Source organism: Triticum dicoccoides, chromosome 2B (genome assembly GCF_002162155.2).
Source record: "Triticum dicoccoides isolate Atlit2015 ecotype Zavitan chromosome 2B, WEW_v2.0, whole genome shotgun sequence".
NCBI lineage: Eukaryota > Viridiplantae > Streptophyta > Magnoliopsida > Poales > Poaceae > Triticum > Triticum dicoccoides.
Genome location: NC_041383.1, coordinates 393,790,489 through 393,804,462, shown reverse-complemented (window position 1 = coordinate 393,804,462; position 13,974 = coordinate 393,790,489). Strand labels below are relative to the sequence as shown.

The 13,974-nt window shown below is 46.4% G+C and overlaps 1 protein-coding gene across 1 annotated transcript; it reads right to left on the bottom strand.

Annotated features, from left to right (window-relative positions):
• Positions 1-10,930: 10,930 nt before the first annotated feature.
• LOC119363850 lies at positions 10,931-13,089 on the bottom strand. Its single transcript, XM_037629212.1, has 2 exons — positions 12,133-13,089; positions 10,931-12,037 (listed from the first exon to the last, which is right to left on the bottom strand). The coding sequence occupies exons 1-2, from the start codon at positions 12,777-12,779 to the stop codon at positions 11,311-11,313; spliced, it is 1,374 nt and encodes a 457-aa protein (XP_037485109.1). The 5' UTR covers positions 12,780-13,089; the 3' UTR covers positions 10,931-11,310.
• Between the last annotated feature and the right edge of the window lie 885 nt (positions 13,090-13,974).

The window sequence follows — 13,974 nt, the reverse complement described above, 5'->3', positions numbered from 1 at the left end:
AAGAATTTGAGTTTTGCTTGACGGATTTGTGACACCCACCACCACCACTTGTTTCGTAGTCTGTAGGATCATATTCTTGTGTATTTCTATTGCTGCTAACCATGCCAGGATCACAAGCCGACGAGATTGACTGGGAGAACTTATCGAACAAGGAGCTTCATGATAAGTTTCAGCAAATGATGATTGAACAGGTGCAAGATGTGCTGAACAATTTTGAAGAGGCCATGGAGAAGATCACTGGCCTTGAGAAGACGTTCGAAACAAAGCTCGATAACAAGTTTAATGAATTGCTCGCGCGTCTTCCACCACCACCACCCGCTGCACCTAACGCACCTCTCCAACAACAACAACAACGACTACCTCCACGTCGCGAAACAGACCTCTGCCGAGCAAGCCGTGTTCCTCTTGCGTTTGGCCAAACTGTTGGTGCTGCTGTTGATACTTCTGTGGCTCCTGCTGCTGATGCGGAGGAGGATGATTATGTGGGAGATTATGAGGATGAGGTTGATCAAAATCAGCACTACGTGCAGCCACCTGTACCACCACCAGCAGGTCGACCTCAGGTATATATTCGTAATGGTAGGCCTGCACCACCACCTCAGGTACGAGATGATGTCCATATTCCTAAACTGAAATTGAATATTCCACCATTTGAGGGTAGATATGTTCCTGATATATATCTTACTTGGGAGTTAGAAACTGAACAACGATTTACATGTTTACAATATCCCGAGGAGAGACGAGTTGCTGCTGCTGTTTGTGCTTTCACTAGTTTTGCATGTGTATGGTGGTCTGAACATTGTAGATTATATCCTATTCCAACTACTTGGGGTGCTTTGAAAACTGCTATGCGTACGCGTTGGGTTCCACCATATTATCAACGTGAATTGCTTCAAAAATTGCAGCGTTTAAGACAAGGGAAAAATTCTGTAGAAGAATATTATCAGGAATTACAAACTGGCATGATTAGATGTGGTATTGTTGAGGAGAATGAAGCTATGCTTGCACGTTTTCTGGGTGGATTAAATAGAGAGATTCAGACCATTCTAGACTATAAGGAGTATACTAATATCACTCGTTTATTCCATCTTGCTTGTAAAGCTGAACGTGAAGTGCAGGATCGACAAGCATTGGGGCGAACTAACTTTTCTGCAGGCCGACCTTCATCATGGACACCACGTGCATCTTCTACTTCAACTGCACCAGCACCTCCATCCGGTGCCACCTCCAGCCGTGATACAAGAAAACAGGCACAACCACCATTATCTGCCAAGAGCGCACCTGCGGGGCCTGCACAACGTTCTTCTTCTTCCATGGCATCAACAGGGCACACAAGTGATATTATTGGTCGTCGTTGTAAGGGAGGAGGTCATTATGCAAGAGAATGCAAATCTCCGCGTGTGATGATTGCTACCGCGGATGGTGGATATGAGTCTGCTAGTGACTATGATGAGGAGACTTTGGCTCTTATTACACGTGAAGAACATGGTGGAGATGATTCTGATCATGAGACGCAATACATGGCTCCTGAAGACGCTGACAGGTATGAATGTTTAGTTGCTCAACGTGTTTTGAGTGTGCAGATCACACAAGCTGAGCAAAATCAGAGGCACAATTTGTTCCATACCAAGGGAGTTGTGAAGGAACGTTCTGTGCGCGTCATCATAGACGGAGGGAGCTGCAACAACTTGGCTAGCATGGAGATGGTGGAGAAGCTTTCTCTCACCACAAGACCACATCCACATCCTTACTACATCCAATGGTTCAACAACAGCGGCAAGGTTAAGGTAACACGTACTGTTCGTGTGCATTTTAGTATCTCTACATATGTTGATTATGTTGATTGTGATGTGGTACCTATGCAAGCATGTTCCTTATTACTTGGTAGACCATGGCAATTTGATAAAAATTCTGTACACCATGGTAGAAACAATCTCTATACTCTTGTTCATAAGGATAAAAATATTACTTTGCTTCCTATGACTCCTGATTCCATTTTGAAAGATGATATTAATAGAGCTAATAAAGCAAAACAGGAGACAAATAAGAGTGAAAATCAGATTGTGGCAAAAGAATTTGAGCAACAAATGAAGCCTAATAATAAACCATCTAGTGTTGCTTCTGAAATTAAATTGAAAGGTGCATGTTTATTTGCCACCAAATCTGATATTGATGAGCTAGATTTCAGCAAATCTGTTTGCTATGCTTTTGTGTGCAAAGAGGCATTATTTTCATTCGAGGACGTGCCTTCCTCTTTGCCTCCTGCTGTCACTAACATTTTGCAGGAGTTCGCTGACGTCTTTCCACAAGACGTGCCACCGGGATTACCGCCTATTCGAGGGATTGAGCATCAGATTGACTTAATTCCCGGTGCTTCACTGCCAAACCGTGCACCATACCGTACCAATCCAGAGGAGACGAAGGAGATTATGCGTCAAGTACAAGAGCTTCTCGACAAAGGTTATATACGCGAATCCCTTAGTCCTTGTGCTGTTCCTATTATTCTAGTGCCGAAAAAGGATGGTACATCACGTATGGGTGTTGATTGTAGAGGCATTAATAATATTACTATTCGTTATCGTCATCCTATTCCTAGGCTAGATGATATGCTTGATGAATTGAGTGGCTCTACAATATTCTCCAAAGTTGATTTGCGTAGTGGATACCATCAAATTCGTATGAAATTGGGAGATGAATGGAAAACAGCATTTAAAACTAAGTTTGGATTATATGAGTGGTTAGTCATGCCTTTTGGGTTAACTAATGCGCCTAGTACTTTCATGAGACTAATGAACGAAGTTTTACGTGCTTTCATTGGACGATTTGTGGTAGTCTATTTTGATGATATACTGATTTATAGCAGATCTTTGGAAGAACATTTGTGATGAGGACATCAATACAATTGTTACACCCACAGCCCCTGCTGCTATACATACTGGACCAATTACTAGAGCTCGTGCACGCCAACTAAATTACCAGGTACTTTCGTTTCTTGGTAATGATTCTAATGTTCATGAGAATATGATGCTGCCTAAATTGGATACATTTGTTTTGCTTACAAATGAAGGGCCTAGCTTGGAGAAGGATGAACATTGGAGCAAGAACAAGCATGGAGATGATGGCATGCGCAAGGGGAACAAGAACGGAGTTACAAGTGATGATTTCAGGACTTTGAAGCCACCATAATGGGTGCATGAAGCCTTGGACGAAATATACAAGATGCCACTTCATAAATTTCGTCCCGAGGCTATTTTAGGTGCTGCGTCACCTTATTATTGGGCCAGGCCCATGTAATTTCGAAATACATAAGTATATGCTATTTTTAGAGTCCGTATGTGTGGGGAAACAAGAGATAGGGTTGATTTCGGACCCCTCCACCAAGGGCCACGAAATTCCCCCCTCTTCCTCCATATATACAGTCCTTAGGGCATCGTTTAGACTTTGGGTTTTGTTTAGATTAAAAGTTCGCCATAGCTGCAACTTCGCGTACTTCGTTTGTGTTCAACGACCAGACAAAGGCGTCACAGAACCCCACCTTGATCAATAAAGCTTTCATCTTATTTTCGCAATATCCAGAATTGCAATCTCAGTTTCTTGCTTGTTCTTCGTTTGCTCGCAGGAAACAGACCCTCGTGGTCAGGTTGATCGTGCTCCGGCGTGGTCAATAACCTCTCCGAGTTGGTTTAGCGATTGCTAAGGCGCGACGTCCTCGCACGTTCGTAGTCGGATCGTCAAAGTCGACTGCCACCAAAGCGATATCCATCATCTCATCGAAAGACGGGACACCTTTGACTCTATCATATGCTATCCCTCCCCTTCTTTGTTCGAGGTAAACCTAAAACAAAGTCCATAGATATATCCTCCCAAGGAACACTAGGTACAGGCAAAGGCATATATAAACCATGAGGATTGAGTCGTGACTTAGCTTTTTGACATGTAGTGCAGCGAGCAATAAAACGCTCAACATCCCGTCTCATCTTTGGCCAAAAGAAATGTGTAGCAAGTACGTCCTCCGTCTTCTTCACGCCAAAGTGTCCCATTAATCCTCCTCCATGCGCCTCCTGCAACAACAAAGGACGAACGGAGCTAGCTGGAATGCATAGCTTGTTAGCACGAAACACAAATCCATCGTTAACGACAAACTTGTTCCACATTCTTCCTTCTTTACAATTCTGCATTACATCTTTAAAATCAGCATCATGCACATATTGATCTTTGATGGTCTCCAAACCAAATATTTTGAAGTCAAGTTGTGAAAGCATAGTATAGCGACGAGACAATGCATCAGCAATAACATTTTCTTTTCCCTTCTTGTGTTTAATGACATAAGGGAAAGTCTCAATGAATTCAACCCATTTAGCATGTCTACGATTCAGTTTAGCTTGACTTTTAATATGTTACAAAGATTCATGATCAGAATGTATAACAAATTCTTTGGGCCATAAATAATGTTGCCATGTTTCTAAAGTCCGAACAAGAGCATATAATTCTTTATCATAAGTAGAATAATTCAGACTAGGCCCACTCAATTTTTCAGAAAAGTATGCAACAGGTTTGCCATCTTGTAATAACACACCTCCTAATCCAATTCCACTAGCATCACATTCAAGCTCAAAAGTCTTATTAAAATCAGGAAGTTGGAGTAAAGGAGCATGTGTCAACTTATCTTTCAATACCGTGAAGGCTTCTTCCTGTGCGGTACCCCAAACAAAAGGCACATCCTTCTTTGTAAGCTCGTTGAGAGGTGCAGCAATGGTGCTGAAATCTCTCACAAAACGCCTATAGAATCCAGCAAGGCCAAGAAAACTCCTCACTTGTGTGACCGTTTTGGGCTGCGGCCAACTCTCAATAGCTTCAATCTTGGCTGTGTCAACTTCAATTCCCTGTGGAGTAACAACATAGCCAAGAAAAGATACTCGGTCGGTGCAAAAGGTGCACTTCCCAAGGTTACCAAACAAACGTGCATCACGTAGAGCAATAAAAATAGCACGTAAATGTTCCAAATGTTCTTCCAAAGATCTGCTATAAATCAGTATATCATCAAAATAGACTACCACAAATCGTCCAATGAAAGCACGTAAAACTTCGTTCATTAGTCTCATGAAAGTACTAGGCGCATTAGTTAACCCAAAAGGCATGACTAACCACTCATATAATCCAAACTTAGTTTTAAATGCTGTTTTCCATTCATCCCCCAATTTCATACGAATTTGATGGTATCCACTACGCAAATCAACTTTGGAGAATATTGTAGAGCCACTCAATTCATCAAGCATATCATCTAGCCTAGGAATAGGATGACGATAACGAATAGTAATATTATTAATGCCTCTACAATCAACACATATACGCGATGATTTTAATAAGACTTTTGAGCTTGAATGTGATGCTAGTGGAATTGGATTAGGAGGTGTGTTATTACAAGATGGCAAACCTGTTGCATACTTTTCTGAAAAATTGAGTGGGCCTAGTCTGAATTATTCTACTTATGATAAAGAATTATATGCTCTTGTTCGGACTTTAGAAACATGGCAACATTATTTATGTCCCAAAGAATTTGTTATACATTCTGATCATGAATCTTTGAAACATATTAAAAGTCAAGCTAAACTGAATCGTAGACATGCTAAATGGGTTGAATTCATTGAGACTTTCCCTTATGTCATTAAACACAAGAAGGGAAAAGAAAATGTTATTGCTGATGCATTGTCTCGTCGCTATACTATGCTTTCACAACTTGACTTCAAAATATTTGGTTTGGAGACCATCAAAGATCAATATGTGCATGATGCCGATTTTAAAGATGTAATGCAGAATTGTAAAGAAGGAAGAATGTGGAACAAGTTCGTCGTTAACGATGGATTTGTGTTTCGTGCTAACAAGCTATGCATTCCAGCTAGCTCCGTTCGTCTTTTGTTGTTGCAGGAGGCGCATGGAGGAGGATTAATGGGACACTTTGGCGTGAAGAAGACGGAGGACGTACTTGCTACACATTTCTTTTGGCCAAAGATGAGACGGGATGTTGAGCGTTTTATTGCTCGATGCACTACATGTCAAAAAGCTAAGTCACGACTCAATCCTCATGGTTTATATATGCCTTTGCCTGTACCTAGTGTTCCTTGGGAGGATATATCTATGGACTTTGTTTTAGGTTTACCTCGAACAAAGAAGGGAAGGGATAGCATATTTGTTGTCGTGGATAGATTCTCGAAAATGGCACACTTTATACCATGTCATAAAAGCGATGATGTTGTTAATGTTGCTGATTTGTTCTTTCGTGAAATTATTCGCTTGCATGGTGTGCCAAATACTATTGTTTCAGATCGTGATACTAAATTTCTTAGCCACTTTTAGAGATGTTTATGGGCTAAGTTGGGGACTAAACTGCTTTTTAGTACTACTTGTCACCCCCAAACTGATGGACAAACTGAAGTAGTCAATAGAACGTTGTCTACTACGCTTAGGGCTGTTTTGAAGAATAATAAGAAAATGTGGGAGGAATGCTTGCCTCATATTGAATTTTCTTATAATCGTTCATTGCATTCTACTACTAAGATGTGCCCTTTTGAAGTTGTGTATGGTTTCCTACCTCGTGCACCTATTGATTTGTTGCCTCTTCCATCTTCGGAGAAGGTTAATTTTGATGCTAAACAATGTGTTGAATTGATTTTAAAAATGCATGAGTTAACTAAGGAAAACATTGAGCGTATGAATGCTAAATATAAACTTGCTGGAGATAAGGGTAGAAAACATGTTGTGCTTGCACCTGGAGATCTTGTTTGGTTACATTTGCGTAAGGATAGATTTCCTGATTTGCGCAAATCAAAGCTAATGCCACGTGCTGATGGTCCCTTTAAGGTGTTAGAGAAAATAAATGATAATGCATATAAACTTGAGCTGCCTGCAGATTTTGGGGTTAGTCCCACTTTTAACATTGCATATTTGAAGCCTTATTTGGGTGAGGAAGATGAGCTTCCGTCGAGGACGACTTCATTTCAAGAAGGGGAGGATGATGAGGACATCAATACCATTGTTACACCCACAGCCCCTACTGCTACATATACGGGACCAATTACTAGAGCTCGCGCACGCCAATTAAATTATCAGGTACTTTCGTTTCTTGGTAATGATTCTAATGTTCATGAGAATATGATGATGCCTAAATTGGATACATTTGTTTTGCTTACAAATGAAGGGCCTAGCTTGGAGAAGGATGAACATTGGAGCAAGAACAAGCATGGAGATGATGCCATGCGCAAGGGGAACAAGAACGGAGTTACAAGTGATGATTTCAGGACTTTGAAGCCACCATAATGGGTGCATGAAGCCTTGGACGAAATATACAAGATGCCACTTCATAAATTTCATCCCGAGGCTATCATAGGTGCTGCGTCACCTTTTTATTGGGCCAGGCCCATGTAATTTCGAAATACATAAGTATAGGCTATTTTTAGAGTCCGTATGTGTGGGGAAACAAGAGATAGGGTTGATTTCGGACCCCTCCACCAAGGGCCACGAAATTTCCCATCTCTTCCTCCATATATACAGCCCTTAGGGCACCGTTTAGACTTTGGGTTTTGTTTAGATTAAAAGTTCGCCATAGCTGCAACTTCGCGTACTTCGTTTGTGTTCAACGACCAGACAAAGGCGTCACAGAACCCCACCTTGATCAATAAAGCTTTCATCTTATATTCGCAATATCCAGATTGCAATCTTAGTTTCTTGCTTGTTCTTCGTTTGCTCGCAGGAAACAGACCCTCGTGGTCAGGTTGATCGTGCTCCGGCGTGGTCAATAACCTCTCGGAGTTGGTTTAGCGATTGCTAAGGCGCGACGTCCTCGCACGTTCGTAGTCGGATCGTCAAAGTCGACTTCCACCAAAGCGAAATCCACCTTCTCATCGAAAGACGGGACACCTTTGCCTCTATCACTATCACCCATGGTGTATGCTATTTGCGGATGATCTGGTGCTAGTCGATGATAGTCAGATAGGAGCTAATAGGGAGTTAGAGTTATGGAGACAAACCTGGGAATCGAAAGGTTTAGACTTAGTAGAACTAAAACTGAGTAATGAGGTGCGGTTTCAGTACTACTAGGCACGAGAAGGAGGAGGTTAGCCTTGATGGGCAGGTGGTGCCTCGGAAGAACACCTTTCGATATTTGGGATCAATGTTGCAGAAGGATGGGGGTATGGATGAAGATGTGAACCATCAAATCAAAGCCGGATGGATGAAGTGGCGCCAAGCTTCTGACATTCTCTGTGACAAGAGAGTGCCACAAAAGCTAAAACGCTAGTTCTATAGGACGACGGTTTGACCCGCAATGTTGTATTGTATGGCGCCGAATGTTGGCCAACTAAAAGGTGACATGTTCAACAGTTAGGTGTGGTGGAGATGCGCATTTTGAGATGGATGTGCGGCCACATGAGGAAGGACCGAGTCCGGAATGATGATGTACGAGATAGAGTTGGGGTAGCACCGATTGAAGAGAAGCTTGTCCAACATTGTTTGAGATGGTTTGGGCATATTCAGCGGAGGCCTCGAGAACTTCCAGTGCATCGCGGACGGCTGAAGTGCGCTGATAATGTCAAGGGAGGTCAGGGTAGACCAAACTTGACATGGGAGGAGTCTGTAAAGAGAGATATGAAGGATTGGAATATCACCAAAGTACTAGGCATGGTCACGAGATCTTTTGGTTTCACCTCTAGCCTACCCCAACTTGTTTGGGACTAAAGGCTTTCTTGTTGTTGTTACGGTGGTAACATTTTCTCCAGCTTCATCCCTACGTGTTGGTTTAATGCAGCGTGCCCTTTTTAAAATCGAAATTTTTATACTATGCGGTTTGCACGGGCATCTCCAACGGTCACCCAACATGGTACCGCATTGGTCCATGGACCGGTCCAGACGTCCCTTTCCCGCAAACCGGTAGCAAACACGGGGGAGGAGGGCTCTGCGGGAGTCTGGCCCGCCACCACGTAGGACTCTCATACCCTTGGCCCACTCAAATTCTCCCACCGGGTCCACTTTCCTTCCACTCCGCCCATGCTTCCCCCTTGCTTTGCATCTGCACCTCCTCGTCCAACGGCGCCGCTTTACCTTTTCGGCTGCCGCCCAGGTATCATACGACGTCTATAGCCCCCACCAACGCGCCTACCCTCCTTTGACTACACAGTCGTCCACCCAGGATCCCTCCGCTCGGTTACCCTCTGCCGCCCTGTCGATGATGTCTATGGAGGACACCGCGCCCGACAAGTATTTGGTCAAATGCCATCAAGCTTTTTGTTGAACTTCTTGTTGTTTTCTATAGTAAGCACGATGGCAGGCTCCTTGATGAAGGAGGATGAGTTGTTGTGAGATGTGTGGTTGGCCGTATCTGCGAACTTTGTAGGCAGGACTCAAGGGGCTCGATCTTTTGGCAGCGCGTGGATGCTTCGTTTCATGCATGAAAGCACTATGCTCTACGACATGCACATTATCCATGAACGCAATATGAAGTCGTTATCGCATCGATGGTACATCATCCGCAACTCCGCCATGAAGTTTTGTAGCACGATTGCATGAGTGGAGACAATGTTGCCATTGGGCGAATCAACCATGGAGATCATAAGTTTTGCTTCCTGTTGCTCTACATGTTGTTTACTTCATTCATTCACTCAATGTTGCTCTACACGTTGGTTACTTCATTTATTCACTTAATGTTACTCTACACGTTGTACATCCCGCACTTTCTGCCGTGATGTACTACAAGACCGAGGGCAGGCCCCATTCACGCACATACATTGTTGGATAAAACTCAAGAGGCAACCTGTGTAGGATGACGTGTGCTAGCTCTGATTCTAGGATCGTTGAATCTGGAATCGGTGAATTCGGAAAATTTGTTGAACATCCGGTCATCTCGGATGTAATATTTAAATTTGAACTATTGTTGTACCGGAGATATTTGCACGATATTTATGGATGAATTATGTTGTTTTTTATAGTTACTCTGAGTGTTGTAGAATTAGAAAAAAAATAGAAACAACATGAAATTTTTAGTTAAGCGGACAAAACATAGTCCGTTTTATATAAATTATGTCTGAACTTTACTGAACTCAGTCAAGTTTCATGAAATTTGTCTGATTTCTTTAAAATTATTTCAAAACGGTTTCTTTAAACTTGTCTTGACATGGATGCAGATAAGCGTTGGAGATGCCCCAGAAATCTTGTAGGAATTTTATAGGATAGGATTTCTATAGAAAAAATTCCTTTAAAGCTCTTTGGTTTGTAGGAACGGAATCCTATTCCTATGAAGAAATTCTTTCTATCCTCCATATTTCATAGGAAAATAAACATTAATCCTACTCATAGGACTTGAGATACATGTCATTTCATTTTCTATGACTTTTTTACTCCTATGATTTTCTACCCTATGAACCAAAGGAGGCCTATATGTTTAGCAAAAAGAGTCCGGTGCCAAGTGGCACCAGCGGTGAGATGGCAGAAACAGTTTCGACTAACGCAGGCACCCAACATCATGGCAGCACAGCACAGACAGCACCAATCCCTACAACCGCTTCTCGAACGCAACCAAGCACAAAAGAGAAAAAGGGAAAAGCAGCTGAAACCCCATCTGACCCACTGCAATGCAGCTGCGCCACCACGTCACTCACTGACACCCCGCGGACCCACGCCACGCCATGCGCGCAGCGAGCGGAGAATGGGAGTAGGAGTGGACGAAACCTGTGAAGGGACATCCCATGTGCACTCTCAGGGCCCACACCCCCTCCCGCCTCTTTTCCAGCTGGGAGGAATGCCGCCATGTCCCGCCACACCCACACCCACACTTCTACCACTCCGTCGACCCCAACAAATCTTCTCGTCGCAAAATACTACCAATACAACTCATCACAACTATAGTACTAAAAAAAAAGCTCTTCAGTTTAAAAAAAAACGATTCATTCTGCAACGGGTTTTATTACGACATCGGTTCTTCACTCCTTTCATGGCAAAAGAAAAAAGAAAAAATTGAAACTGGAAGGACAATCGGAAGTTCGGAACAAACACAACACGAACTCTCTCCTACGGCTGATTGATGATTTTCTTCTAAAACTTCACAAAGCAGCTAGTAGAGGACTAAAAATTACTACTACTAGTGACGGATTTTAAAACAAGAACACCCCCACCAAAAATCACGAGAAGTGATCCCAAAAAACGGACAGTCTGATCTCCCACGAAAAAAAAAAACAAGAGAACTGAACCACCAGCATCGACTCCCTCGATCTCGCCACCACCGCTGTACAGTTTGTGGTCGCATTTGCCGCTGGGTGGGTCTCCTCACCGCAGTGGGTCGGAGCGGGTGCTGGAGAGCTCCCTCCGGAGGCGGTGCGAGAAGAGCCTGCACGCGTCCATGCTCAGGTCCACGGCTGCCGCCAGCGCCACGAACGCCGCCGCGTCCTCCGCGCACCCGACGTGCGGCACCCCCACCTCCACCGTTGGCCGGCTGCACCGCCCTTCGCCCTGCACTGCCGCCGACATCACGAACCCGCGGTAGCTCCCGAAGGGCCAGAGACCATACCCGCCGCTGAAGTCACCACTCCCGCGCGGGCTGCACCCAGGCGACCCGCTCCGGCCGAAGGGCTGCGCCGCCGTCAGGTCGATGACGAAGCGCCCCCCGCGGGAGGAAGGGACGTTGGACTCGGCGACAGAGACGCCGACGCCCATTCCGGTTGGGTCAGGAATCAGGAGCTCGAACCGGTACCCGAGGCTGTCGCCGGCCGCGCCAGCGCCACGCTCGCGCCAGCATTCCAGGCGGCCCCACGGCTTCCAAGTGCCGTCGCCGGGCCGGAGTACAAGCCACGCGCCCGGGTTGGACCGGCTCACGCGGTCGGAACCGGGGGACGCCACAAACGGCGTCACCATGGACGCCAGTGCCACTGGCGAACCCGACAGGTCGTGCACCGTCACCGACCATCCCTTCCGCTCCTTCCCTGCGCGCTCGCGGTCGGAACCGAAGGACATCAGCCAGTTGCGGCTGCCACTCCCTGGATCGGAGTGCATTGATCTGGACCACCGAAATTTTGAGGAATTCCGTCAGAACAAAGCAACATTGGTTTGAGAATTGAGGTTGAATTGTTCAGCATGACGACGATGGCTCACCGAGAGCGGAGGTCGCTGTTGCTGCGACAGGAGAGCTTGCAGGTGAACATGGGCTGCATCATGCCGCCCTGCACCTGGAGCACTTGCGGGCTGCACTCAGGTTCGCCATCGAACTGGAACACGAAGCGCGGGTCGGGCTCGGCGCGAACGGTGAGGTTAAGCTGCGCGGAGCCGGAGACGGCAGAGGCCTTACGGCCGCGCTTGTTGATGGAGAGCCAGCCGCTGTGGAACACAATGGGCTTCCCCACCGCGGTCTTGAGGTCCAGCGGGATGACCACCTTCCCGAGCAGCCGGCCGGAGTTGACCCCGCAAGTGGTGCCCCGCCGCCCGGCGTACACGGCAACCTTGAGCCTCGCAGATCGGGCGACGAACAGGGACGGCTTGGCCGTGACGCGGTCGAGGTCGGCCTTGGAGAGGTGGAAGGCGGCCGCCAGTGCGCCCGTCGCGGCGGGACCCTGCGTCATGTCGTCCGAGGGCAGCAGCGGGGCCGCGGCAGTCTGAAGCGGCAGCTTGTTGAGCCGGATCGTGCAGTAGCACGGCGAGGTGGTGGGGTGCACGCCGGCGCCGGCGCCGGCGGGGCGCGGGGCGACCGGCATTTTGAGGGCCAGGTTGCCGACCAGCACCCGCACGAACGGGCACGGGTCCATCTCAAGGCCCTGCTTCAACTCTCACTACGGCCACCTCGCCCTTCGTATCTTCTTCTTCTTCTTCTCGGCCGTGGCTGGCCTCTGTGTCTTGGTTCTGTTTCTTTGCAACGGCGATGGCGGAGCAAGAAAAGGTTGATGTTCTGGAGAGACGATGGGGAAGGTGTGGTGACGAGGGATAATAGGGTACAAAGGCCGCCTTTGGGTGTAGCCAGCCTGGATCCCCTTAGCTGTGGCCGGGGCGGAGCGGGGCCTCTTATTCCAACCCATCCACCTCCCGTAGCACCCACCTACAGATGGGTCCGAGCATACCTGGTCCACCACCACCAGTCGTCGGTTTAAGAAAACATCTCATGACGGTGTCTCTGGAAAAGCGGCCTGCTCGGAGGTGTGACACGCAACTGCACTGGATCCGGCCATGCGGAGCTCTCCCCTGCACTCTCGCGGTAGCGACTGTTTTTCTTAAGCTATTCTCGCCGTAGCGACTTTTCCCCTCAGCAAGTATTTCCTCTCTAATACAGTATATTATGTATCACCATAACCTCAACTATTGATAATCCGGATTGAGCGAGTATTTTTATCTTGCTCATCGGTTGGAGGATCTCCCTGTTATCTTCCTCTCTGGGGCTCCGCGGACGCCAGTTAAGGCGTTTTCTCAGCGGAGAATTTGTAAACTCCGGCAAACCCATTCGGATTGGATCGGGAAGGGAGACATCCTCAATATAAAACCACTCGAAGGGCCACTCTTCGGGTGCCTTCTTCGGTGTGCCGGATAAGTATCCGGTACCGGCGACGCGTCATATCTCGGTTTCGCCCACTTGAAATATTGACCCCCCTTGATTTCGGGGGACGAGGCAGAACAACTTTTTTCATAGTTCGAAATGGGCTTCACAGCCCAAGAATAGCTCGCAAAGAGCAACGTAGCCTGCGATGTGCAGGATGGAGGCAGGTGTGAAGTTGTGCAGATGGAGGCCATAAAACTCCAGAAGCCTGCGGAGAAACGGATGAATTGGAAATCCGACACCCCGCAATAAGTAGGAAACGAGGCATACTTTTTTTTATTTTAGAGGAAAGGCATACGCCCGACTTTATAGATAAAGCCACCCGGCAGAGTCACAACATAGACACCCAAATGGCCATCCGAACACAGCAAGATAAAGAGTGCAAATACATGGCAACCAGCCAGATAAGGCACGCA